Source organism: Cuculus canorus, chromosome 38, assembly GCF_017976375.1.
Source record: "Cuculus canorus isolate bCucCan1 chromosome 38, bCucCan1.pri, whole genome shotgun sequence".
Lineage (NCBI taxonomy): Eukaryota > Metazoa > Chordata > Aves > Cuculiformes > Cuculidae > Cuculus > Cuculus canorus.
The window spans coordinates 224,744-252,586 of record NC_071438.1 but is presented as its reverse complement, the minus strand read 5'-3'; the positions used below and the strand labels follow the sequence as shown (position 1 = coordinate 252,586).

At 57.7% G+C, this 27,843-nt stretch overlaps 2 protein-coding genes across 6 annotated transcripts in view; one reads left to right on the top strand and one right to left on the bottom strand.

Moving 5' to 3' along the window:
* Positions 1-19,631, top strand: part of ITGAD (integrin subunit alpha D) — a 42,567-nt gene extending 22,936 nt beyond the window's left edge. For 2 of the 5 annotated variants that reach the window (XM_054053058.1, XM_054053060.1), the window contains 12 exons: positions 1,285-1,352; positions 2,612-2,753; positions 6,627-6,734; positions 8,136-8,215; positions 8,302-8,382; positions 10,391-10,463; positions 11,783-11,890; positions 12,854-12,928; positions 15,701-15,805; positions 15,885-15,977; positions 16,727-16,837; positions 19,556-19,631. In XM_054053058.1, the coding sequence (XP_053909033.1) occupies positions 1,285-1,352; positions 2,612-2,753; positions 6,627-6,734; positions 8,136-8,215; positions 8,302-8,382; positions 10,391-10,463; positions 11,783-11,890; positions 12,854-12,928; positions 15,701-15,805; positions 15,885-15,977; positions 16,727-16,837; positions 19,556-19,624 (1,113 nt within the window). In that variant the 3' untranslated portion in view covers positions 19,625-19,631. Of the gene's footprint in view, positions 1-1,284; positions 1,353-2,611; positions 2,754-6,626; positions 6,735-8,135; positions 8,216-8,301; positions 8,383-10,390; positions 10,464-11,782; positions 11,891-12,853; positions 12,929-15,700; positions 15,806-15,884; positions 15,978-16,726; positions 16,838-19,555 lie in introns of those variants that run through there. The other 3 variants (XM_054053059.1, XR_008447548.1, XR_008447549.1) reach the window with 3 other exon arrangements.
* Positions 19,632-22,459: 2,828 nt separating this feature from the next.
* On the bottom strand, positions 22,460-26,835 carry LOC128850080 (cytochrome c oxidase subunit 6A, mitochondrial). The gene is made up of 3 exons (XM_054053044.1): positions 26,684-26,835; positions 24,174-24,316; positions 22,460-22,770 (listed from the first exon to the last, which is right to left on the bottom strand). Exons 1-3 carry the CDS (start codon positions 26,751-26,753, stop codon positions 22,690-22,692), a joined length of 294 nt encoding a protein of 97 aa, XP_053909019.1. The 5' UTR covers positions 26,754-26,835; the 3' UTR covers positions 22,460-22,689.
* Positions 26,836-27,843: the final 1,008 nt, after the last annotated feature.

Genomic DNA, 27,843 nt, shown 5'->3' with positions numbered 1-27,843 from the left:
AAGGGACGGACAGAGGGATATGGGGAGGGATTAAGGGGACGGACAGAGGGATATGGGGAGGGATTAAGGGGACGGACAGAGGGATATGGGGAGGGATTAAGGGGACGGACAGAGGGATGTGGGGAGGGATTGAGGGGACGGACAGAGGGATATGGGGAGGGGTTAAGGGGACGGACAGAGGGATGTGGGGAGGGATTAAAGGGACGGACGGAGGGATGTGGAGAGGGATTAAGGGGACGGACAGAGGGATATGGGGAGGGGTTAAGGGGACGGACAGAGGGATGTGGGGAGGGATTAAAGGGACGGACAGAGGGATATGGGGAGGGATTAAAGGGACGGACAGAGGGATATGGGGAGGGATTGAGGGGACGGACAGAGGGATATGGGGAGGGATTAAGGGGACGGACAGAGGGATATGGGGAGGGATTAAAGGGACGGACGGAGGGATGTGGAGAGGGATTAAGGGGACGGACAGAGGGATATGGGGAGGGGTTAAGGGGACGGACAGAGGGATGTGGGGAGGGATTAAAGGGACGGACAGAGGGATATGGGGAGGGCTTTAGGGGACGGACAGAGGGATGTGGGGAGGGATTGAGGGGACGGACAGAGGGATGTGGGGAGGGATTAAAGGGACGGACAGAGGGATATGGGGAGGGATTAAGGGGACGGACAGAGGGATATGGGGAGGGATTAAAGGGACGGACGGAGGGATGTGGAGAGGGATTAAGGGGACGGACAGAGGGATATGGGGAGGGGTTAAGGGGACGGACAGAGGGATGTGGGGAGGGATTAAAGGGACGGACAGAGGGATATGGGGAGGGATTAAGGGGACGGACAGAGGGATATGGGGAGGGATTGAGGGGACGGACAGAGGGATATGGGGAGGGATTGAGGGGACGGACAGAGGGATATGGGGAGGGATTAAAGGGACGGACAGAGGGATGTGGGGAGGGATTAAGGGGACGGACAGAGGGATATGGGGAGGGATTAAAGGGACGGACAGAGGGATGTGGGGAGGGATTGAGGGGACGGACAGAGGGATGTGGGGAGGGATTAAGAGGACGGACAGAGGGATATGGGGAGGGATTAAAGGGACGGACAGAGGGATGTGGGGAGGGATTAAGGGGACGGACAGAGGGATATGGGGAGGGATTAAAGGGACGGACAGAGGGATGTGGGGAGGGATTAAGGGGACGGACAGAGGGATGTGGGGAGGGATTTAGGGGACGGACAGAGGGATATGGGGGAAGGCTTTAGGGGACGGACAGCGCTGTTCCCCCTCAGCTGCGGCTCTCGAAGGGCTCCGCGAGAGAGTGCGAAACCGCTTTGAGGCCCTCTGTGACCCTCGGAGGGTACGAAAGGGACCACTGAACCCCCACAATGGCCACTGAACCCCCAAAATGGCCACTGAACCCCCACAATGGCCACTGAACCCCAAAATGGGCCACTGAACCCCCAAAATGGGCCACTGAACCCCCAAATGGGCCACTGAACCCCCAAAATGGCCACTGAACCCCTAAAATGGGCCACTGAACCCCCACAATGGCCACTGAACCCCACAATGGCCACTGAACCCCTAAAATGGACCACTGAACCCCCAAATGGGCCACTGAACCCCCAAAATGGGCTACTTTGACCTTTTGGGCCTCCAAGTTGACCTTTTGGACCTCCAAATTGACCTTTGGACCTCCAAATTGACCTTTTGGACCTCCAAATTGACCTTCTGGGCCTCCAAGTTGACCTTTTAGACCTCCAAATTGACCTTTTGGGCCACCAAGTTGACCTTTGGACCTCCAAATTGACCTTTTGGGCCACCAAGTTGACCTTTTGGACCTCCAAATTGACCTTTTGGGCCACCAAGTTGACCTTTTGGGCCACCAAATTGACCTTTTGGACCTCCAAATTGACCTTTTGGACCTCCAAATTGACCTTTTGGGCCACCAAATTGACCTTTTGGACCTCCAAATTGACCTTTGGACCTCCAAGTTGACCTTTTGGGCCTCCAAGTTGACCTTTTGGACCTCCAAGTTGACCTTTTGGGCCACCAAGTTGACCTTTTGGACCTCCATCTTGACTTTTGGACCTCCAAATTGACCTTTTGGACCTCTAAATTGACCTTTTGGGCCACCAAGTTGACCTTTTGGGCCACCAAATTGACCTTTTGGACCTCCAAGTTGACCTTTTGGACCTCCAAATTGACCTTTTGGACCTCTAAATTGACCTTTTGGACCTCCAAGTTGACCTTTTGGGCCTCCAAATTGACCTTTTGGACCTCTAAATTGACCTTTTGGACCTCCAAATTGACCTTTTGGACCTCTAAATTGACTTTTGGACCTCCAAATTGACCTTCTGGGCCACCAAGTTGACCTTCTGGGCCACCAAGTTGACCTTTTGGGCCACCATCTTGACTTTTGGACCTCCAAATTGACCTTTTGGACCTCTAAATTGACCTTTTGGACCTCTAAATTGACTTTTGGACCTCCAAATTGACCTTCTGGGCCACCAAGTTGACCTTTTGGGCCACCAAGTTGACCTTTTGGACCTCCAAATTGACCATTTGGACCTCCAAGTTGTCCTTGTGGACCCCCAAGTTGTCCTTGTGGGCCCCCAGGTCGTCTCCGCTGGTGGTGGGGGTGGATGAGGCCCTGGAGGTCACCGTGGGGATCCTCAACCGTTGCCACGACGACCGCGAGGCCACCGTGAGGCTCCTCCATAGCTCCCACCTGGCCCTGCGCCGCGCCCGTCTGCTCCAGGTGACCTCAGGACCTTCTGAACCCCCCGGAGATGTCCTCAGGGCCTCCTGAACCCCCTGGAGATGCCCTCAGGACCTCCTGAACCCCCCGGAGATGCCCTCAGGGACCTCCTGAACCCCCCGGAGATGCCCTCAGGGCCTCCTGAACCCTCCAGAGATGCCCTCAGGACCTCCTGAACCCCCCGGAGATGCCCTCAGGGCCTTCTGAACCCTCTGGAGATGCCCTCAGGGCCTTCTGAACCCCCCGGAGATGTCCTCAGGGCCTTCTGAACCCTCTGGAGATGCCCTCAGGGCCTCCTGAACCCTCTGGAGATGCCCTCAGGGCCTCCTGAACCCTCTGGAGATGCCCTCAGGACCTCCTGAACCCCCCGGAGATGTCCTCAGGACCTCCTGAACCCCCCTGAGATGCCCTCAGGACCTTCTGAACCCCCTGAGATGCCCTCAGGGCCTTCTGAACCCCCTGAGATGCCCTCAGGACCTTCTGAACCCCCTTGAGATGCCCTCAGGGCCTTCTGAACCCCCCGGAGATGCCCTCAGGACCTCCTGAACCCTCTGGAGATGCCCTCAGGACCTTCTGAACCCCCCGGAGATGCCCTCAGGGCCTTCTGAACCCTCTGGAGATGTCCTCAGGACCTCCTGAACCCCCTGGAGATGTCCTCAGGGCCTTCTGAACCCCCCTGAGATGCCCTCAGGACCTCCTGAACCCCCTGAGATGCCCTCAGGGCCTCCTGAACCCCCTGAGATGCCCTCAGGGCCTCCTGAACCCCCCGGAGATGCCCTCAGGACCTCCTGAACCCTCCGGAGATGCCCTCAGGACCTCCTGAACCCCCCGGAGATGCCCTCAGGGCCTTCTGAACCCTCCAGAAATGCCCTCAGGACCTTCTGAACCCCCTGAGATGCCCTCAGGGCCTTCAGAACCCCCCGGAGATGTCCTCAGGGCCTCCTGAACCCCCTGGAGATGTCCTCAGGGCCTTCTGAACCCTCCGGAGATGCCCTCAGGGCCTTCTGAACCCCCCGGAGATGCCCTCAGGGCCTTCTGAACCCCCTGGAGGTGCCCTCAGGACCTCCTGAACCCCCCGGAGATGTCCTCAGGACCTCCTGAACCCCCCGGAGATGCCCTCAGGGCCTTCTGAACCCCCTGGAGATGTCCTCAGGGCCTCCTGAACCCCCTGGAGATGCCCTCAGGGCCTTCTGAACCCTCCGGAGATGCCCTCAGGGCCTTCTGAACCCCCCGGAGATGCCCTCAGGGCCTTCTGAACCCTCTGGAGATGCCCTCAGGGCCTTCTGAACCCCCTGGAGATGCCCTCAGGGCCTTCTGAACCCCCCGGAGATGCCCTCAGGGCCTCCTGAACCCCCCGGAGATGCCCTCAGGGCCTTCTGAACCCCCTGGAGATGCCCTCAGGACCTCCTGAACCCCCCGTAGATGCCCTCAGGGCCTTCTGAACCCTCTGCAGATGCCCTCAGGGCCTTCTGAACCCCCTGGAGATGTCCTCAGGGCCTTCTGAACCCTCTGGAGATGTCCTCAGGACCTCCTGAACCCCCCGGAGATGTCCTCAGGACCTCCTGAACCCCCCGGAGATGCCCTCAGGGCCTTCTGAACCCCCTGGAGATGTCCTCAGGGCCTCCTGAACCCCCTGGAGATGCCCTCAGGGCCTTCTGAACCCTCCGGAGATGCCCTCAGGGCCTTCTGAACCCCCCGGAGATGCCCTCAGGGCCTTCTGAACCCTCTGGAGATGCCCTCAGGGCCTTCTGAACCCCCTGGAGATGCCCTCAGGGCCTTCTGAACCCCCCGGAGATGCCCTCAGGGCCTCCTGAACCCCCCGGAGATGCCCTCAGGGCCTTCTGAACCCCCTGGAGATGCCCTCAGGACCTCCTGAACCCCCGTAGATGCCCTCAGGGCCTTCTGAACCCTCTGCAGATGCCCTCAGGGCCTTCTGAACCCCCTGGAGATATCCTCAGGGCCTTCTGAACCCTCTGGAGATGTCCTCAGGACCTCCTGAACCCCCCGGAGATGCCCTCAGGGCCTTCTGAACCCCCCGGAGATGCCCTCAGGGCCTTCTGAACCCTCTGGAGATGTCCTCAGGACCTCCTGAACCCCCCGGAGATGTCCTCAGGGCCTTCTGAACCCCCCAGAGATGCCCTCAGGGCCTCCTGAACCCCCCAGAGATGCCCTCAGGGCCTCCTGAACCCCCCGGAGATGTCCTCAGGGCCTCCTGAACCCCCTGGAGATGCTCTCAGGACCTCCTGAACCCCCTGGAGATGCTCTCAGGACCTCCTGAACCCCCTGGAGATGCTCTCAGGGCCTTCTGAACCCTCCGGAGATGCCCTCAGGGCCTCCTGAACCCCCCGGAGATGCCCTCAGGGCCTTCAGAACCCCCCTGAGATGCCCTCAGGGCCTTCTGAACACCCCGGAGATGTCCTCAGGGCCTTCTGAACCCCCTGGAGATGCCCTCAGGGCCTCCTGAACCCCCCAGAGATGCCCTCAGGGACCTCCTGAACCCCCCTGAGATACCCTCAGGACCTCCTGAACCCTCCGGAGATGCCCTCAGGACCTCCTGAACCCTCCGGAGATGCCCTCAGGACCTCCTGAACCCCCCGGAGATGCCCTCAGGACCTCCTGAACCCTCTGGAGATGCCCTCAGGACCTCCTGAACCCCCCGGAGATGCCCTCAGGGCCTCCTGAACCCCCTGGAGATGCCCTCAGGACCTCCTGAACCCCCTGGAGATGCTCTCAGGACCTCCTGAACCCCCTGGAGATGCTCTCAGGGCCTTCTGAACCCTCCGGAGATGCCCTCAGGGCCTCCTGAACCCCCCGGAGATGCCCTCAGGGCCTTCTGAACCCCCCTGAGATGCCCTCAGGGCCTTCTGAACACCCCGGAGATGTCCTCAGGGCCTTCTGAACCCCCTGGAGATGCCCTCAGGGCCTCCTGAACCCCCCAGAGATGCCCTCAGGGACCTCCTGAACCCCCCTGAGATACCCTCAGGACCTCCTGAACCCTCCGGAGATGCCCTCAGGACCTCCTGAACCCCCCGGAGATGCCCTCAGGACCTCCTGAACCCTCCGGAGATGCCCTCAGGACCTCCTGAACCCCCCGGAGATGCCCTCAGGACCTCCTGAACCCTCTGGAGATGCCCTCAGGACCTCCTGAACCCCCCGGAGATGCCCTCAGGGCCTTCAGAACCCCCCGGAGATGTCCTCAGGGCCTTCTGAACCCCCTGGAGAGGCCCTCAGGGCCTCCTGAACCCCCCGGAGATGCCCTCAGGGACCTCCTGAACCCCCCAGAGATGCCCTCAGGGCCTCCTGAACTCCCCGGAGATGCCCTCAGGGCCTTCTGAACCCTCCGGAGATGCCCTCAGGGCCTTCTGAACCCCCCGGAGATGCCCTCAGGGCCTTCTGAACCCTCTGGAGATGCCCTCAGGACCTCCTGAACCCCTCAGAGATGCCCTCAGGACCTCCTGAACCCTCTGGAGATGCCCTCAGGGCCTTCTGAACCCCCCGGAGATGCCCTCAGGACCTCCTGAACCCCCGGAGATGCCCTCAGGGACCTTCTGAACCCTCCGGAGATGTCCTCAGGACCTCCTGAACCCCCCTGAGATGCCCTCAGGACCTTCTGAACCCCCCGGAGATGCCCTCAGGGCCTTCTGAACCCCCCGGAGATGCCCTCAGGACCTCCTGAACCCCCCGGAGATGCCCTCAGGACCTCCTGAACCCTCCGGAGATGCCCTCAGGGCCTTCTGAACCCCCCGGAGATGCCCTCAGGACCTCCTGAACCCTCTGGAGATGCCCTCAGGGCCTCCTGAACCCCCGGAGATGCCCTCAGGACCTCCTGGAGAAGTCCTGGTGGCCACCTTTGCGCCTTCGGTTGCCCTTTAGGCCTCCGGCAGCTCCGGATCTCTGCGGTGTCGCTCGGAGGAGGCGATGGGACGACAGCGCTCGACCGTCTGTCTGCTCGACCGCGACGGCTTCCGCGCCGGCACTGAGGTCACTCCTGGGCTACCGACAGCCCCACCCCCAAAGCGGGCCACCAATTTGACCCTTTGGGCCACCAATTTGTCCCTCTGGGCCACCAATTTGACCTTTTGGGCCATGAAGTTGACCCTTTGGGCCATGAATTTGCCCCTTTGGGCCACCAATTTGACCCTTTAAGCCACCAATTTGACCCTTTAGGCCATCAATTTGACCCTTTGGGCCACCAATTTGTCCCTCTGGGCCACCAATTTGACCTTTAGGTCACCAATTTGACCCTTTAAGCCACCAATTTGCCCATTTTGGCCACCAATTTGGCCTTTAGGCCACCAATTTGACCTTTTGGGCCACCAATTTGTCCCTCTGGGCCACCAATTTGACCTTTTGGGCCATGAAGTTGACCCTTTGGGCCACCAATTTGCCCATTTTGGCCACCAAATTGACCCTTTAAGCCACCAATTTGACCCTTTGGGCCACCAATTTGACCCTTTGGGCCACCAAATTGACCTTTAGGCCACCAATCTCACCCTTTAGGCCACCAAATTGACCCTTTGGGCCATCAATTTGCCCCTTTGGGCCACCAATTTGGCCTTTAGGCCACCAAATCGATCCTTTGGGCCACCAATTCGACCCTTTGGGCCACCAATTTGACCTTTAGGCCACCAATCTCACCCTTTAGGCCACCAAATTGACCCTTTGGGCCACCAATTTGGCCTTTGGGCCACAAAGTTTACCCTTTGGGCCACCAACTTAACCTTTGGGCCACCAATTTGACCTTTGGGCCACCAATTTGCCCCTTTGGGCCACCAGTTTGACCCTTTTGGCCACCAACCTGAACTTTAGTGCAACAATTTCACCCTTTGGGCCACCAATTTGACTTTTAGGCCACCAATTTGACCTTTGGGCCACTAATTTGACCCATTGGGCCACCAATTTGACCCTTTAGGCCACCAATTCGACCATTTTGGCCACCAACTTGACCCTTTGGGCCACCAATTTGTCCCTTTAAGCCACCAATTTGACCCTTTGGGCCACCAATTTGACCTTTAAGCCATCAATTTGACCCTCTGGGCCACCAACTCAACCATTTAGGCCACCAATTTGAACTTTTGGGCCACAATTTCACTTTTAGGCCACCAATTTGACCTTTGGGCCACTAATTTGACCCATTGGGCCACCAATTTGTCCCTTTAAGCCACCAATTTGACCCTTTGGGCCACCAATTTGTCCCTTTAAGCCACCAATTTGACCCTTTGGGCCACCAAATTGACCCTTTGGGCCACAATTTGACCCTTTGGGCCATCAATTTGACCCTTTGGGCCACCAATTTGCCCCTTTCGGCCACCAATTTGCCCTTTGGGCCACCAATTTGCCCCTTTGGGCCACTAATTTGAGCGCGTGGCTCCCTCCCCTCAGGCGACGTTTGCCCTCTCGCTGTCGGTGCCCCCCGAGGCCGAAGTGGGCACCGAGCTGGAGTTGGTGGCCACCGCCAGCAGGTAGGTAGCCACAAGGGGGGGGGGCGGGGCTGGTGGCCACCGGGAGCCGTTTGGTGGCCACAGACCCCACGTCCCCCTCTGTGCAGTGGCCACTGGGGGCCGTTTGGTGGCCCGGAGCAACGAGCCCGGTGGCCGGTGCGCTACGGCGTCGCCCTGCTGCTCGCCAGGTAGGGGCCCACTGGGCCACCACAGCACCCCGGGGGGCTACCGAGGCATCCCAATGGCCACGGGCCACCAAATGGTGCCTTTGGGCCACCGGCTTGACCTTTAGGCCACCAATTCGACCCTTTGGGCCACCAATTCGACCCTTTGGGCCACCAAATGGTGCCTTTGGGCCACCGGCTTGACCTTTAGGCCACCAACTTGACCTTTAGGCCACCAATTTGCCCCTTTAGGCCACCAATTTGACCCTTTAAGCCACCAATTTGACCTTTAAGCCACCAATTTGAGCTTTGGACCACCAAATTTATCCTTTGGGCCACCAATTCAACCCTTTGGGCCACCGACTTGACCTTTGGACCACCAACTTGACCTTTAGGCCACCAATTTGCCCCTTTGGGCCACCAATTTGACCTTTAGGCCACCAATTCGACCCTTTGGGCCACCAATTTGACCCTTTGGACCACCAATTTGTCCCTTTGGGCCACCAACTTGACCTTCAAGCCACCAATTTGACCCTTTGGGCCACCAATTTGCCCCTTTGGGCCACCAATTCGACACTTTGGGCCACCAATTTGACTTTTAGGCCACCAAATTGACCTTTGGGCCACTGATTCAACCCTTTGGGCCACCGATTCGCCCCTTTGGGCCACCAATTTAACCCTTTAAGCCACCAATTTGCCCCTTTGGGCCACCAATTTGACCTTTAAGCCACCAATTTGACCTTTAGGCCACCAATTTGCCCCTTTGGGCCACCAATTTAACCCTTTCAGCCACTGATTCAACCCTTTGGGCCACCGATTCGCCCCTTTGGGCCACCAATTCGACCCTTTAGGCCACCAATTTGACCCTTTAAGCCACTAATTTGACCTTTAAGCCACCAATTTGACCTTTAGGCCACCAATTTGCCCCTTTGGGCCACCAATTTAACCCTTTCAGCCACTGATTCAACCCTTTGGGCCACCGATTCGACCCTTTAGGCCACCAATTTGACCCTTTAAGCCACTAATTTGACCTTTAGGCCACCAATTTGCCCCTTTGGGCCACTGATTCGACCCTTTGGGCCACTAATTTGCCCCTTTGGACCACCAATTCGACCCTTGGGGCCACCAATTTGACCTTTAAGCCACCAATTTGCCCCTTTGGGCCACCAACTTGACCTTTAGGCCACCAACTTGACCTTTAGGCCACCAATTTGACCTTTAGGCCACCAATTTGACCCTTTGGGCCACCAATTTGACCTTTAAGCCACCAATTTGCCCCTTTGGGCCACCAAATTTATCCTTTGGGCCACCGATTCAACCCTTTAGGCCACCAATTTGCCCCTTTGGGCCACCAACTTGACCTTTAGGCCACCAATTTGACCTTTAGGCCACCAATTTGACCCTTTCGGCCACCAATTCGACCTTTAAGCCACCAATTTGTCCCTTTGGGCCACCGATTCGCCCTTTTGGGCCACCAATTTGACACTTTGGGCCACCAATTTGACTTTTAGGCCACCAATTTGACCCTTTGGGCCACCAAATTGACCTTTAGGCCACCAATTTGCCCCTTTGGGCCACCAACTTGACCTTTAGGCCACCAATTTGACCTTTAGGCCACCAATTTGACCCTTTCGGCCACCAATTCGACCTTTAAGCCACCAATTTGTCCCTTTGGGCCACCGATTCGCCCTTTTGGGCCACCAATTTGACACTTTGGGCCACCAATTTGACTTTTAGGCCACCAATTTGACCCTTTGGGCCACCAAATTGACCTTTGGGCCACCAATTTGCCCCTTTGGGCCACCAATTTGCCCCTTTGGGCCACTGATTCGACCCTTTGGGCCACCAATTTGCCCCTTTGGGCCACCAATTTGACCCTTTGGGCCACCAATTTAACCCTTTCAGCCACTGATTCGACCCTTTTGACCACCAATTTGCCCCTTTGGGCCACCGATTTGCCCCTTTGGGCCACCGACGTGTCCCCGTGTGCTCTTGTCCCCCCGTGTCCGCCCCCTCTTTGGGTCCCCCTCAGTCCCCCCAACTCGACGACCTTCGTTCCCGCCCCCTCCGGGGTCCCCGCGGTCCCCCTCTCCCACCACTATGAGGTGAGGGGCGATTTGGGGGTTCGGGGGAGGGATTTGGGGGTGTTTTGGGGGTTCCAGGGAGGGATTTGGGGGTGTTTTGGGGTTCAACGGGGGGATTTGAGGGTGTTTTGGGGTTCAAGGGGTGGATTTGGGGGTTCCAGGGGTGGATTTGGGGCGGTTTTGGGGTTCAAGGGGGGGATTTGGGGGTTCGGGGGAGGGATTTGGGGGTGTTTTGGGGGTTCCAGGGGGGGATTTGGGGGTGTTTGGGGGTTCAAGGGAGGGATTTGGGGGTGTTTTGGGGTTCAAGGGGGGGATTTGGGGGTGTTTGGGGGTTCAAGGGGGGATTTGGGGGTGTTTTGGGGTTCAAGGGGTGGATTTGGGGGTGTTTTTGGGTTCAAGGGGTGGATTTGGGGGTGTTTTGGGGTTCAAATGGAGGATTTGGGGGTGTTTTGGGGTTCAAGGGGGGGATTTGGGGCAGTTTTGGGGTTCAAGGGTGGATTTGGGGGTGTTTTGGGGTTCAAGGGGGGGATTTGGGGGTTCAAGGGGTGGATTTGGGGGTGTTTTGGGGTTCAAGGGGAGGACTTTGGGGGTTCAAGGGGGGATTTCAGGGTGTTTTGGGGTTCAAGGGGAGGACTTTGGGGGTTCCAGGGGTGGATTTGGGGTTCCAGGGGTGGATTTGGGGGGTGTTTTGGGGTTCAAAGGGGGGATTTGGTGGTATTTTGGGGTTCAAGGGAGGGATTTGGGGTAGTTTTGGGGTTCAAGGGGTGGATTTGAGGGTGTTTTGGGGTTCCAGGGGTGGATTTGAGGGTGTTTTGGGGTTCCAGGGGTGGATTTGGGGGTTCAAGGGGTGGATTTGGGGGTATTTTGGAGTTCCAGGGGTGGATTTGGGGGTGTTTTGGGGTTCAGGGGGAGGATTTGGGGGTGTTTTGGGGTTCAAGGGGTGGATTTGGGGCTCCAGGGGTGAATTTGGGGCGGTTTTGGGGTTCAAGGGGAGGATTTGGAGGTACTTTGGGGTTCAGGGGGTGTTTTGGGGTTCAAGGGGTGGATTTGGGGGTTCCAGGGGTGGATTTGGGGGTGTTTTGGGGTTCAAGTCGAGGACTTTGGGGGTTCAAGGGGGGATTTGGGGTTGTTTTGGGGTTCAAGGGGAGGACTTTGGGGGTTCAAGGGGGGATTTGGGGGTGTTTTGGGCTTCAAGGGGGGGATTTGGGGGTGTTTTGGGGTTCCAGGGGTGGATTTGGGGGTTCAAGGGGTGGATTTGGGGGTGTTTTTGGGGTTCAGGGGGGGCCCCCCCGGGGGGGGTTCCCCCCTATTTCCTCTCCCCTCCCCTCCCCCCCCCTCAGCTGCAAATTCGGGGTTCCCGGGGACCCCCCCTCAACGTCTCCTTCCGGATCCCTTCGGCCGTGGGGGGGACCCCAATCTGGGGGGACTTGGGGGTCACCCCCCAACAGGTAATGCACCCCAAAATCCTCAGCACCCCAAAATATACCCCCTGGAACCCCAAAATACCCCTCTGGGACCCCAAAATACCCTCATGGGACCCCAAAATAACTTCTGGGACCCCCAAATACCCTCATGGGACCCCAAAATACCCCTCTGGGACCCCAAAAAGCCCCTCTGGGACCCCAAAATACCCCTCTGGGACCCCAAAATCCTCAGCACCCCAAAATATACCCCCTGGGACCCCAAAATACCCCTCTGGGACCCCAAAATAACCTCTGGGACCCCAAAATACTCCTTTGGGACCCCAAAATACCCTCATAGGACCCCAAAATATCTCTCAGAACCCCAAAATAACCTCTGGGACCCCAAAATACTCCTTTGGGACCCCAAAATACCCTCATAGGACCCCAAAATACTCCTTTGGGACCCCAAAATATCCCTCTGGGACCCCAAAATACCCTCATAGGACCCCAAAATACTCCTCTGGGACTCCAAAATAACCTCATGGGACCCCAAAATACCCCTCTGGGACCCCAAAAAGCCCCTCTGGAACCCCAAAATACCCTCATGGGACCCCAAAATACCCCTCTGGGACCCCAAAATACCCCTTTGGGACCCCAAAACACCATCATAGGACCCCAAACCCCCCCTTGAACCCCATAATCTCCCCTTTAACCCCCCCTTGAGCCCCCAAATCCTCCCCTTGAACCCCGAAATCCCCTCCTTGAACCCCAAAACCTCCCTGATCCCCCAAAATGGGAACCCCACACCCCCCCCCGAACCCCCAAATCCCCTCTTGAACCCCCAAATGTGGGGTCTCCTCCCTGTCTGCCCCCCCCCCAAACCCCACGGGACTCCAAAATGGGGGCAGAGGGGGGTCCCCAAGGTTAAGGGATCCCCAAAAACGGGGGTGTCCCAAGGTTGGGGGGTCCCCAAAGTTGGGGGGTCCCATTCGCCCCCCCCTTTTCCAGCCCGAACTGGTGCAGTGCCGGGAGGGTCCTGAACACCCGGAGGACCCAAACGCTGAGCGCGATCGAACCCCGTTGGTGAGGAAGGGGGGCAAAGCACCCCAATTTTGCACCCCCATATGGTACCCCCAGACCCCCCCTCACCCCTTAACCCCCCCGTACCCCCCATTTCTCCCCCTCTGTCCCCCCCTTTTTGCCCCCCAATCCCATAGGGTCCCTCCCTGCTCTGACATACCCAATCCATACCCCTCCCCCCCAATTCCCCCCGCCCCTCTCCCACTCCCCATTTCCCACCCCCCCAAATTCGACACCCCCCCCCAGACCCCCCCTCACCCCTTAACCCCCCCGTACCCCCCATTTCTCCCCTTCTGTCCCCCCCTTTTTGCCCCCCAATCCTATGGAGTCACCCCCTATTGAGTCCTTCCCAATACCCCCTCTCCCCATTTCCCCCGCCCCTCTCCCACGCCCCCATTTCTCCCCCAAATTCGACACCCCCCCATTTCCCACCCCCCCAAATTCGACACTCCCCCACCCCACAGACCCCCCTCTACCCCCTAACCCCCCCGTACCCCCCATTTCTCCCCCTCTGTCCCCCCCTTTTTGCCCCCCAATCCCATAGGGTCCCTCCCTGCTCTGACATACCCAATCCATACCCCCCCTCCCCATTTCCCCCCACCCCTCTCCCACCCCCCATTTCCCACCCCCCCAAATTCGACACCCCCACACCCCACAGATTCCCCCTCACCCCTTAACCCCCCCGTACCCCCCATTTCTCCCCCTCTGTCCCCCCCTTTTTGCCCCCCAATCCTATGGAGTCACTCCCTATTGAGTCGTTCCCAATATCCCCCCTCCCCATTTCCCCCCGCCGCTCTCCCACCCCCCCATTTCCCCCCCAAATTCGACACCCCCCCACTCCACAGACCCCCCCAAATTCGACACCCCCACACCCCACAGACCCCCCCTCACCCCCTAACCCCCCCGTACCCCCCATTTCTCCCCTTCTGTCCCCCCCTTTTTGCCCCCCAATCCTATGGAGTCACTCCCTATTGAGTCCTTCCCCATACCCCCCCTCCCCATTTCCCCCCGCCCTTCTCCCACCCCCCCATTTCCCCCCCAAATTCGACACCCCCCCATTTCCCACCCCCCCAAATTCGACACCCCCCCACCCCACAGACCCCCCCTCACCCCCTAACCCCCCCGTACCCCCCATTTCTCCCCTTCTGTCCCCCCCTTTTTGCCCCCCAATCCCATAGGGTCCCTCCCTGCTCTGACATACCCAATCCATACCCCCCCTCCCCATTTCCCCCCGCCCCTCTCCCACCCCCCATTTCCCACCCCCCCAAATTCGACACCCCCACACCCCACAGATTCCCCCTCACCCCTTAACCCCCCCGTACCCCCCATTTCTCCCCTTCTGTCCCCCCCTTTTTGCCCCCCAATCCTATGGAGTCACCCCCTATTGAGTCCTTCCCAATACCCCCCCTCCCCATTTCCCCCGCCCTTCTCCCACCCCCCCAATTCCCCCCCAAATTCGACACCCCCCCATTTCCCACCCCCCCAAAATCGACACCCCCCCACCCCACAGACCCCCCCCCACCCCCTAACCCCCCCGTACCCCCCATTTCTCCCCTTCTGTCCCCCCCTTTTTGCCCCTCAATCCTATGGAGTCACTCCCTATTGAGTCCGCCCCCATACCCCCCTCCCCATTTCCCCCCGCCCTTCTCCCACCCCCCCCATTTCCCCCCCAAATTCGACACCCCCCCATTTCCCACCCCCCCAAATTCGACACCCCCCCACCCCACAGACCCCCCCTCACCCCTTAACCCCCCTGTACCCCCCATTTCTCCCCCTCTGTCCCCCCCTTTTTGCCCCCCAATCCCATAGGGTCCCTCCCTGCTCTGACATACCCAATCCATACCCCCCTCCCCATTTGCCCCCACCCCTCTCCCACCCCCCATTTCCCACCCCCCCAAATTCGACACCCCCCCACCCCACAGACCCCCCCCCACCCCTTAACCCCCCCGTACCCCCCATTTCTCCCCTTCTGTCCCCCCCTTTTTGCCCCCCAATCCTATGGAGTCACTCCCTATTGAGTCCTTCCCCATACCCCCCCTCCCCATTTCCCCCCGCCCTTCTCCCAACCCCCCATTTCCCCCCCAAATTCGACACCCCCCCATTTCCCACCCCCCCAAATTCGACACCCCCCCACCCCACAGACCCCCCCTCACCCCCTAACCCCCCCGTACCCCCCATTTCTCCCCTTCTGTCCCCCCCTTTTTGCCCCCCAATCCCATAGGGTCCCTCCCTGCTCTGACATACCCAATCCATACCCCCCTCCCCATTTCCCCCCGCCCCTCTCCCACCCCCCCATTTCCCACCCCCCCAAATTCGACACCCCCCCACCCCACAGACCCCCCCCCACCCCCTAACCCCCCCGTACCCCCCATTTCTCCCCCTCTGTCCCACCCTTTTTGCCCCCCAATCCCATAGGGTCCCTCCATGCTCTGACATACCCTCCCCATAGTCCCCCTCCCCATTTCCCCCCGCCCCTCTCCCACCCCCCCATTTCCCACTCCCCCAAATTCGATACCCCCCCAACCCCACAGACCCCCCCCTCACCCCTTAACCCCCCCGTACCCCCCATTTCTCCCCCTCTGTCCCCCCCTTTTTGCCCCCCAATCCCATAGGGTCCCTCCCTGCTCTGACATACCCAATCCATACCCCCCTCCCCATTTGCCCCCACCCCTCTCCCACCCCCCATTTCCCACCCCCCCAAATTCGACACCCCCCCCCCCCACAGACCCCCCCCCACCCCCTAACCCCCCCGTACCCCCCATTTCTGCCCCCCAGGACTGCGCTACGGCCGCTTGCCGCGAGCTGCTCTGCTCTGTACCGGCTTTGCAGCCTCCTCAAACTCTTGGCTTTAGGCTCGAGGGATCCCTGACCCTGGGCTGGGTAAGGGGGCAGCTATGGGGCAGCTATGGGGCACTAATCCTGCCCCACATCCCTGCCCCACATCCCTCTCCTTCCCCAGTTCCAGGGGCCCCGTATCGTCCTGCAAAGCTCGGCCCTCGTGGCCTTCGACGAGGGGCGGTACAGGAACAGCGCGGGCAGCGGGCGGCTCGAGGTGGGGCGGCTATGGGGCGGCTATGGGGCGGACGGGGGGTCGAGGTGGGGCGGTTATGGGTCGCTCTGAGTCCCTTCGGGGTCTCTATGGGGCGGTTATGGGTCTCTATGGGTCTCTGTGGGTCAGTTATGGGTCTCTATGGGTCACTCTATGGGTTTCTATGGGGTCTCTATGGGTCTCTATGGGTCTCTGTGAGTCTCTATGGGTCTCTATGGGTCCCTATGGGTCACTCTATGGGTCTCTATGGGTCTCTGTGGGGTCTCTATGGGTCTCTATGGGTCTCTGTGGGGTCTCTATGGGTCTCTATGGGTCTCTATGGGGTCTCTATGGGGTCCCTATGGGTCCCTGTGGGTCCCTATGGGTCTCTATGGGTCCCTATGGGTCACCCTATGGGTCTCTATGGGTCCCTATTATGGGTCCCTATGGGTCTCTATGGGTCCCTATGGGGTCTCTATGGGTCTCTATGGGTCTCTATGGGGTCTCTATGGGGTCCCTATGGGTCCCTATGGGTCTCTATGGGTCCCTGTGGGTCCCTATGGGTCTCTATGGGTCCCTATGGGTCACCCTATGGGTCTCTATGGGTCCCTATTATGGGTCCCTATGGGTCTCTATGGGTCCCTATGGGGTCTCTATGGGTCTCTATGGGTCTCTATGGGGTCCCTATGGGTCCCTATGGGTCCCTATGGGTCTCTATGGGTCTCTATGGGTCCCTATGGGTCCCTATGGGTCTCTATGGGTCCCCCCCGCAGGTTCAGACGCTGTTGGAGCGCCCGGAGCCCCCTCAGCCTCTGCCCCACATCCTGGGAGGGGCCGCGGTGGGGCTGCTGCTGCTGGGGCTGGGGGGGGCGGGGCTCTGGAGGGTAAGGGGCGGGGTTTAACTGGGGAGTGGGCGGGGCTTGGCGGGGAGGAGGCGGGGTTTAATGAAGGGCGGGGCTTAGGGACAAATGACTGGGCTTAAAGGTGAGGGGCGGGACTGAGGGGATGAGGGGCGGGGCTTAAAGGGAGAGGGGCGGGGCTTAGAGCGGAGGGGCGGGGCTTAAGGGAGGGGGCGGTTCCCTTGAAGCCCAATCTTGTCCGACTCCCCCCAAAATCACCGCAAATCACCCCAAAATCGCCCCAAATCCCCCCAAAATCCCCCCAAACCCACTCAAATCACCCCAAACACACCCCAGATCCCCCCAATACCCCCCAAATCACCCCAAAATTACCCCAAATCCCCCCAAAGTCACCTCAAATCCCCCCAAATCACCCCAAATCTCCATAAATTACCCCAAATCCCCCCAAAATCCCCCCAAAATCCCCCCAAATCCCCCCAAACACACAACAAATGACCCCAATACCCCCCAAATCACTCCAAATTACCCCCAAATCACCCCAAATTACCCCAAATCACCCCCAAATCCCCCCAAATCACCCCAAACACACAACAAATGACCCCAATACCCCCAAATCACTCCAAATTACCCCCAAATCCACTCAAATCACCCCAAAATCACCCCAAATCCACCCAAAATCACCCCAAATTACCCCCAAATCACCCCAAATCCCCCCAAATCCACCCAAAATCACCCCAAATTACCCCAAAATCACCCCAAATTACCCCCAAATCACCCCAAAATCACCCCAAATTACCCCCAAATCACCCCAAATCACCCCAAATCCACCCAAAATCACCCCAAATTACCCCCAAATCACCCCAAAATCCCCCCAAACCCACCCAAATGACCCCAAACCCACCTAAAATCACCCCAATATCACCCAAAACTCACCCAAATCACCCCAAATTCACCCAAATCACTCCAAACCCACCCAAAATGACCCCAAATTTCCCCAAAATCACCTTAAACCCACCCCAAATCACCCCAAATGCCCAAATCACCCCAAAACCATCATGAATCCCCCCAAACCCACCCAGAATCCCCCCAAATCACCCCCAAAATCCCCCCAAACCCACCCAGAATCCCCCCAAATCACCCCAAATCACCCCAAACCCACCCAAAATAATCCCAAATCACCCCAAAATCCCCCAAACCCACCCAAAACTCACCCAAATCACCCCAAAACCCTCATTAATCACCCCAGATCCACCCAAAATCACCCCAAATCACCCCCAAATCACCTCAAACCCACCCAAATCCGCCCAAAATCACCCCAAAACAACACAAAATCACCCCAATACCCCCAAATCACCCCAAAATCACTCCAAATCCACCCCAAAATCACCCCAAATCACCCCAAATTACCCCAAACCCACCCCAAATCACCCCCAAATCCACCTAAATCACCCCAAAATCACCCCAAATCTCCCTGAAATCACCCCAAAACCACTCAGATCCCCCCAAACCCACCCCAAATCCCCCCAAAAATCACCCCAAATCCACCCAAAATCACTCAAAATCACCCCAAATCCCCCCAAATCCACCCAAAATCACTCAAAATCACCCCAATCCCCCCAAAATCTCCCCAAACCCCCCAAAATCACCCCAAATCCACCCAATTCACCCCAAAATCACCCCAAACCCACCCCAAATCACCCCAATCACCCCCAAATCACCCCAAAACCATCATTAATCACCCCAAACCCACCCAAATTCACCCCAAAGGAACGCAAATCACTCCAAATCCCCCCCAAAATCCCCCCAAATCCCCCCAAAATAATCCCAAATCGCCCCAAAATCCCCCAAATCCACACAAAATCCACCCAAACCCCCAAAATCCCCCCAAATCCCCCCAAGCCCCCCAAAATCACCCCCAAATCCCCCAAAATCACCCCCAAATCCCCCCAAAATAATCCCAAATCACCCCAAAATCACCCCAAACCCCCCCAAAATAATCCCAAATCCCCCCAAAATCCCCCTCAAATCCTCCCAAATGCCCCCAAAATCACCCCAAACCCCCCAAAATCATCCCAACCCCCCCAAAATCATCCCAAACCCACCCAAAATAATCCCAAATCACCCCAAAATCACACCAAATCCACCCAAAATCACCCCAAATCACCCCAAATCACCCCAAACCCACCCAAAAATCACCCCAAATCCACCCCAAATCCCCCCAAATCCACCCAAATTACCCCAAACCCACCCCAAACCCACCCCAAATCACCCCCAAATCACCCCAAGCCCCCAAAATCACCCCCAAAATCACCCCCAAATCCCCCCAAATCCCCCCAAATCCCCCCAAGCCCCCCAAAATCACCCCCAAATCCCCCAAAATCACCCCCAAATCCCCCCAAAATAATCCCAAATCACCCCAAAATCACCCCAAAATCACCCCAAATCCACCCAAAATCACCCCAAAATCACCCCAAATCCCCCCAAGACCCCCAAAATCCCCCCCAAAATCCCCCAAATCCCCCCAAGACCCCCAAAATCCCCCCAAAATCCCCCAAATCACCCCCAAATCCCCCAAAATAATCCCAAATCACCCCAAAATCACCCCAAATCCACCCAAAATCACCCCAAATCCCCCCAAGCCCCCCAAAATCCCCCCCAAACCCCCCCCAATCCCCCCCAATCCCGTGTGCCCCCACCGATGATGTCACTGATGATGTCATACCCCCCCCCCCCTTTTCCCAGGCCGGATTCTTCCGCCGCCACTACCGGGAGCTGCTGGAGGGGGGGGCGCAGGGCGAACCCCAAGAATGAGGGCGCCCCCCCCCATCCCCCCCACCCCCCACGGGGACCCCGAACCCCAATAAACGGGAGCAGAGCACAGCGTTTGGGGGCGTTTTGGGGGGCGTTTGGGGGCGTTTTGGGGGTCTTTGAGGCAATTTGGGGACATTTTTGGGGGGATCGCTGTGGTTTGGGGGTATTTTGGGGGCATTTGGGGGCAGTTTTTGGGGTGTTCGCAGTGTTTTGGGGGCGTTTGAGGGCATTTGGGGGCGGTTTTGGGGTGTTTGCTGTGTTTTGGGGGTATTTGGGGGGCGTTTCGGGGTGTTCATGGAGTTTTGGGGGCATTTGGGGGCAGTTTTTGGGGTGTTTGCGGTGTTTCGGGGGCGTTTGAGGGTATTTGGGGGGTGGTTTGGGGGCGTTTTGGGGGTGCTCGTGGTGTTTTGGGGGCGTTTGGGGCTATTTGGGGACATTTTGGGGGTGTTTGTGGTGTTTTGGGGGCGTTTGGGGCTATTTGGGGGGAGTTTGGGGGCGGTTTGGGGGTGTTCGCAGTGTTTTGGGGGCGTTTGAGGCGATTTGGGGGGCGTTTCGGGGCGTTTTTGGGGTGATCGCTGTGTGTCAGTGGTATTTCGGGGGCGTTTGGGGGCGTTTTTGGGGTGTTTGTGGTGTTTCGGGGTATTTCGGGGGCATTTGGGGGCAGTTTTCGGGGTGTTTGTGGGGTTTTGGGGGCGTTTGAGGGCATTTGGGGGGTGGTTTTGGGGTGTTCGCTGTGTTTCGGGGGTATTTGGGGGGCGTTTGGGGATCGTTTGGGGGTGTTCATGGAGTTTTGGGGGCATTTGGGGGCGGTTTTTGGGGTGTTTGTGGTGTTTTGGGGGCGTTTGAGGGTATTTGAGGGGCGGTTGGGGGCGCTTTTGGGGTGTTCGCAGTGTTTTGGGGGTATTTGGGGGGCGTTTTGGGGGTGTTTGTGGTGTTTCGGGGGCGTTTGGGGCTGTTTGGGGGCGTTTGGGGGGTGTTCATAGAGTTTTGGGGGCATTTGGGGGCGGTTTGGGGCTGTTTGGGGGCGTTTGGGGGGTGTTCATAGAGTTTTGGGGGCATTTGGGGGCGGTTTGGGGGCGTTTGCGGTGTTTCAGGGGCATTTGGGGGTATTTGGGGGCGTTTGGGTGCAGTTTAGGGAGCGTTCGCGGTGTTTTGGGGGCGTTTGGGGCTATTTGGGGGCGTTTTGGGGGTGTTCATGGTGTTTTGGGGGCGTTTGAGGGTATTTGAGGGGCGGTTTTGGGGTGTTCGCTGTGGTTTGGGGGTATTTGGGGGGGTTTGGGGGCGGTTTGGGGGCGTTCATGGTGTTTCAGGGGCGTTTGGGGGTATTTGGGGGCGTTTGGGTGCAGTTTTGGGGGCGTTGGCGGTGTTTTGGGGGCATTTGACGGCATTTTGGAGGCATTTTGAGACGTTTTGTGGGCGTTTTGGGGCGTTTGAGGGGCGTTTGGGGTACTTTTGATGTGTTTGGGGGTGTTTTGGGGGCGTTTCGGGGCGTTTAGGGGGCGTTTAGGGGGCGTTTGGGACACTTGGGGGGCGGTTTGGGGGATTCAGGGGCATTTGGGGGCACTTGGGGCATTTTGGGGGGGATTTTGGGGTGTTTGGGGGCCCTATTGGATATTTTGGGGGTGTTTTGAGGGTGTTTGTGTGCGTTTTGGGGTGTTTTGAGGGAGTTTGGGTGATTTTTAGGGTGCAGGTGAGCGTTTCGGGGCATTTGGGGGCGTTTTGGGGGCATTTGGGGCCTTTTGGGGGCGTTTCGGGGCATTTGAGGGCGTTTTGGGGGCATTTTGGGGCGTTTTGGGGGCGTTTGGGGCACTTTGGGGGCGTTTTGGGGCTTTTTGGGGGCGTTTTGGGGCTTTTTGGGGCCATTTGGGGCACTTTGGGGGCGTTTTGGGGCTTTTTGGGGCCGTTTGGGGCATTTCGGGGTCAGTTTTGAGGCACTTTGGGGTCATTTTGGGGCGTTTTAGGGCCATTTGGGGCATTTCGGGGTCAGTTTTGAGGCACTTTGGGGGCGTTTTGGGGCACTTTGGGGGCATTTGGGGGGCGTTTGGGGCGGGTTTGGGGCAGGATGAGGCCGCAGTGGGGCAGGATCAGCCCGCTATGGGGCAGCCGTAGATGCAGTGGGGCAGGATCAGGCGCAGTGGGGCAGCCGTAGGCCGCCGTGGGGCAGGATCAGCCCTCTGTGGGGCAGTCATAGGCCGCTGTGGGGCAGGATCAGTCCGCTGTGGGGCAGAATCAACCCGCTGTGGGGCAGTCATAGGCCTCAGTGGGGCAGGATCAGCCTCCTGTGGGGCAGCCGTAGGTGCAGTGGGGCAGGAGGGGGCTGCTATGGGGCAGCCATAGGCCTCAGTTGGGCAGCATCAGCCCGCTATGGGGCAGCCCTTAGGCCGCCGTGGGGCAGCATCAGCCCGCTATGGGGCAGCCCTTAGGCCGCCGTGGGGCAGCATCAGCCCGCTATGGGGCAGCCCTTAGGCCGCCGTGGGGCAGCATCAGCCCGCTATGGGGCAGCCCTTAGGCCGCCGTGGGGCAGCATCAGCCCACTATGGGGCAGCTGTTAGGCCACTGTGGGGCAGGATCAGCCCTCTATGGGTCAGCCGTTAGGCCGCTATGGGGCAGCATCAGCCCACTATGGGGCAGCCCTTAGGCCGCCGTGGGGCAGCATCAGCCCGCTATGGGGCAGCCCTTAGGCCGCCGTGGGGCAGCATCAGCCCGCTATGGGGCAGCCCTTAGGCCGCCGTGGGGCAGGATCAGCCCGCTATCAGGCAGCCCTTAGACCGCTATGGGGCAGCATCAGCCCGCTATGGGGCAGCCGTAGGCGCAATGCTCAGGACTAGGCCGCAATGGGTCAGAATCAGCCTGTTGTGGGTCAGCCGTAGGCCGCCGTGGGGCAGGATCAGCCCGCTGTGGGGCAGACCCAGCCCGCTATGGGGCAGCCGTCGGCGCAATGCTCAGGATCCGGTCACCGTGGGGCAGAATCCGTCCGCCGTGGGGCAGAATCCATCGGCCGTGGGGCAGGATCTGGTGGCTGTGGGGCAGCCGTAGGCCGCCGTGGGGCAGCGGAGCCGCTCCCGTCAGTGCTCGTAGCCCGTGGGGAGAGGGTTCATCCGGGGGTTGTGGAACAGAGTGTGGTTCCCATCACCCCACGGGAACGGCTGTGGGGAGCGCCAGACCCATAGAATCAGCCCCATAGCGACCCACAGCGACCCATAGCGACCCATAGAGACCCAAAGAACCCATACAGACCCATAGAGACCCACAGAGACCCATAGAGACCCCATAGAGACCCATAGAGACCCCATAGAGACCCACAGAGACCCATAGAGACCCCATAGAGACCCATAGAGACCCATAGAGACCCACAGAGACCCATAGAGACCCCATAGAGACCCCATAGAGACCCATAGAGACCCATAGAGACCCCATAGAGACCCACAGAGACCCCATAGAGACCCCATAGAGACCCACAGAGACCCATAGAGACCCATAGAGACCCATAGAGACCCCATAGAGACCCACAGAGACCCCATAGAGACCCATAGAGACCCATAGAGACCCATAGAGACCCATAGAGACCCACAGAGACCCATAGAGACCCATAGAGACCCCATAGAGACCCACAGAGACCCATAGAGACCCCATAGAGACCTCATAGAGACCCATAGAGACCCACAGAGACCCCACAGAGACCCATAGAGACCCATAGAGACCCCATAGAGACCCATAGAGACCCATAGAGACCCCATAGAGACCCACAGAGACCCCATAGAGACCCACAGAGACCCACAGAGACCCACAGAGACCCATAGAGACCCATAGAGACCCCACAGAGACCCATAGAGACCCATAGAGACCCCATAGAGACCCATAGAGACCCATAGAGACCCCATAGAGACCCACAGAGACCCATAGAGACCCCATAGAGACCCACAGAGACCCATAGAGACCCACAGAGACCCCATAGAGACCCACAGAGACCCATAGAGACCCCATAGAGACCCACAGAGACCCATAGAGACCCCATAGAGACCCACAGAGACCCCATAGAGACCCATAGAGACCCCATAGAGACCCACAGAGACCCACAGAGACCCATAGAGACCCATAGAGACCCCATAGAGACCCACAGAGACCCACAGAGACCCCATAGAGACCCATAGAGACCCATAGAGACCCCACAGAGACCCATAGAGACCCATAGAGACCCCATAGAGACCCATAGAGACCCATAGAGACCCCATAGAGACCCACAGAGACCCATAGAGACCCCATAGAGACCCACAGAGACCCATAGAGACCCACAGAGACCCCATAGAGACCCACAGAGACCCATAGAGACCCCATAGAGACCCACAGAGACCCATAGAGACCCCATAGAGACCCACAGAGACCCCATAGAGACCCATAGAGACCCCATAGAGACCCACAGAGACCCACAGAGACCCATAGAGACCCATAGAGACCCCATAGAGACCCACAGAGACCCATAGAGACCCCATAGAGACCCATAGCGACCCCCAGCGCCCCCCAGCGCCCCCCAGCGCCCCCCAGCGCCCACCTTGGTGCGGATGCGCAGGTGGTGGTACGGCACGAAGGGGGGGGCCCCGTGTTGGTGTTTGCGCTGCTGGAGCCCCACGTTGGCCATGCAAACCGCCACCCCCGGCAGAGCCACCACGAACGACAGCGTCCGCCACGTCCGCCCTGCGCCCCACGGCACCCGCGCGTCACCCCACGGCGGCCGCCGACGCGCCCCAAAACTGCCCCAAATAGCCCCAAAATAGCCCCAAATAGGCCCAAAATAGCCCCAAATAGGCCCAAATAGCCCCAAAATAGCCCCAAATAGGCCCAAAATAGCCCAAAATAGGCCCAAATAGGCCCCAAATAGTCCAAAATAGCCCAAAATAGCCCCAAATAGGCCCAAAATAGCCCAAAATAGGCCCAAATAGGCCCCAAATAGTCCAAAATAGCCCAAAATAGGCCCAAATAGGCCCAAAATAGTCCAAAATAGCCCCAAAATAGCCCCAAAATAGCCCCAAATAGGCCCAAAATAGCCCAAAATAGCCCCAAATAGGCCCAAAATAGCCCCAAAAGAGCTCAAAATAGGCCCAAAATAGCCCAAAATAGGCTCAAAATAGGCCCAAATAGACTCAAAATAGCCCAAAACAGCCCAAAATAGGCCCAAAATAGGCCAAAATAGACCAAAATAGACCAAAATAGCCCAAAATAGGCTCAAAATAGGCCAAAATAGCCCAAAATAGCCCCAAATAGGCCCAAAATAGCCCCAAAAGAGCTCAAAATAGGCCAAAATAGGCTCAAAATAGGCTCAAAATAGCCCAAAATAGCCCAAAATAGGCCCAAAATAGGCCAAAAATAGCCCAAAATAGGCCAAAATAGCCCGAAATAGGCTCAAAATAGGCCAAAATAGCCCAAAATAGCCCCAAATAGGCCCAAAATAGCCCCAAAAGAGCTCAAAATAGGCCCAAAATAGGCCAAAATAGGCTCAAAATAGGCCCAAATAGACTCAAAATAGCCCAAAATAGCCCAAAATAGGCCCAAAAGAGCTCAAAACAGCCCCAAAAAGCCCCAAAATAGCCCCAAATAGCCCAAAATAGGCTCAAAATAGCCCAAAATAGCCCAAAATAGCCCCAAATAGCTCCAAAATAGCCCAAAATTGCCCCAAAATAGCCCCAAAATAGCCCAAAACAGCCCAAAATATGCTCAAATAGGCTAAAAATAGCCCAAAATCGGCCCAAAATAGGCCTAAATAGGCCCAAAACAGCCCAAAATAGGCTCAAAATAGGCCCAAAATAGCCCAAAACAGCTCCAAAATAGACCCAAAATAGCCCAAAATCGCCCCAAATCAACACCAAATGTTCCAATATCGCCCCAAATCGCCCCCAAATGCCCCAATATCGCCCCAAAATGACCCAATATTGCCCCAAAGTTCCCCAATATCGCCCCAAATCGGCCCAAAATGCCCCAATATTGCCCCAAACCACCCGTAACGCCCCCAAAATGACCCAATATCGCCCCAAATCACCCCCAAAATGCCCCAATATTGCCCCAAATCACCCCAAAATACCCCAATATTGCCCCAAACCACCCATAACGCCCCCAAAGTTCCCCAATATCGCCCCAAAGTGCCCCAATATCGCCTCAAAATGGCCCAATATTGCCCCAAATCACCCCCAAAATGCCCCAATATTGCCCCAAATCACCCCAATATCGCCCCAAATCACCCCCAAATGCCCCAATATTGCCCCAAATCACCCCAATATCGCACCAAATCACCCCCAAAATGCCCCAATATTGCTCCAAATCACCCCAATATCGCCCCAAATCACCCCCAAAATGCCCCAATATTGCCCTAAATCACCCCAAAATGCCCCAAATCACCCCCAAATGCCCCAATATTGCCCCAAAATGGCCCAATATTGCCCCAAATCACCCCCAAAAGCCCCAATATTGCCCCAAATCACCCCAATATCGCCCCAAATCACCCCCAAATGCCCCAATATTGCCCCAAAATGGCCCAATATTGCCCCAAATCACCCCCAAAAGCCCCAATATCGCCCCAAATCACCCCAATATTGCCCCAAATCACCCCCAAATGCCCCAATATTGCCCCAAATCACCCCAATATCGCCCCAAATCACCCCCAAAATGCTCCAATATCGCCCCAAATCACCCCAATATCGCCCCAAATCACCCCCAAAATGCCCCAAATCACCCCAAAATGCCCCAATATCGCCCCAAATCACCCCAATATCGCCCCAAATCACCCCCAAATGCCCCAATATTGCCCCAAATCACCCCAATATCGCCCCAAATCACCCCCAAATGCCCCAATATTGCCCCAAATCACCCCAATATCGCCCCAAATCACCCCCAAATGCCCCAATATTGCCCCAAATCACCCCAATATCGCCCCAAATCACCCCCAAAGTTCCCCAATATTGCCCCAAATCACCCCAATATTGCCCCAAATCACCCCAATATCGCCCCAAATCACCCCCAAATGCCCCAATATTGCCCCAAATCACCCCAATATCGCCCCCGGCCCCCCACCTCCTCCCGCGCCGTGGGCCCCGGCAGCGGCGGCGAGGCCTCGCCGTGGGGCAGCCCCCCAAGTGCTCATGGCAGCGGCCGAAGGACGAGTGACCCCTACGGAGGTGACCCCCCCCCCACTCTCTGCTCATCACGTGGGTGTTAATTATAGCCCAGTGCTAATTACGGACCGGGGGAGGGCCAAGGAAGGGGGTGTCGCCCCACACTTGGGGGTCCAGCAAGGGGGGGGGGACTCAGACCCCTTTGTGCCCCCCAAGAATGGCTCAAAACCCCCCTCTGAAAGGCTCTAAATGCCCCCAAAACACCCTGAAAACGCCCCAAACACCCCCAAAACGCCCCCAAAACACCCCAAAACACCCCAAACACCCCCAAAACACCCCCAAAACCACCCCAAAACACCCCAAAACACCCCAAACACGCCAAAAACACCCCAAAACCACCCCAAAACACCCCAAAAACACCCCAAAACAGCCCCAAAACAGCCCCAAAACATCCCAAACACCCCCAAAGCACCCCAAAAACGCCCCCGAAACACCCCCAAAACACCCCAAACACCCCAAAAACACCCCAAAACACCCCCAAAATACCCCAAACACCCCAAAAACACACCAAAACCACCCCAAAACCACCCCAAAACACCCCAAAAACACACCAAAACCACCCCAAAACACCCCAAAACACCCCAAACACCCCCAAAATACCCCAAACACCCCAAAAACACACCAAAACACCCCCAAAACACCCCCAAAACACCCCAAAAACCAGGAAAAATGGGTCCAAAGACCCCAAAAATGGGGAATTTGACCCAGAAATGGTCCCAGAGACCCCAAAAATGGGGAATTTGACCCAGAAATGGGCCCAGAGACCCCAAAAATGGGGAATTTGACCATAGAAATGGGCCAAGAGACCCCCAAAAATGAGGAATTTGACCCAGAAATGGGCCCAGAGACCCCCAAAAATGGGGAATTTGACCCAGAAATGGGCCCAGAGACCCCCAAAAATGGGGAATTTGACCCAGAAATGGGCCCAGAGACCCCCAAAAATGGGGAATTTGACCCTAGAAATGGGTCCAGAGACCCCAAAAAATGGGGAATTTGACCCAGAAATGGGCCCAGAGACCCCAAAAATGGGGAATTTGACCCAGAAATGGGCCCAGAGAC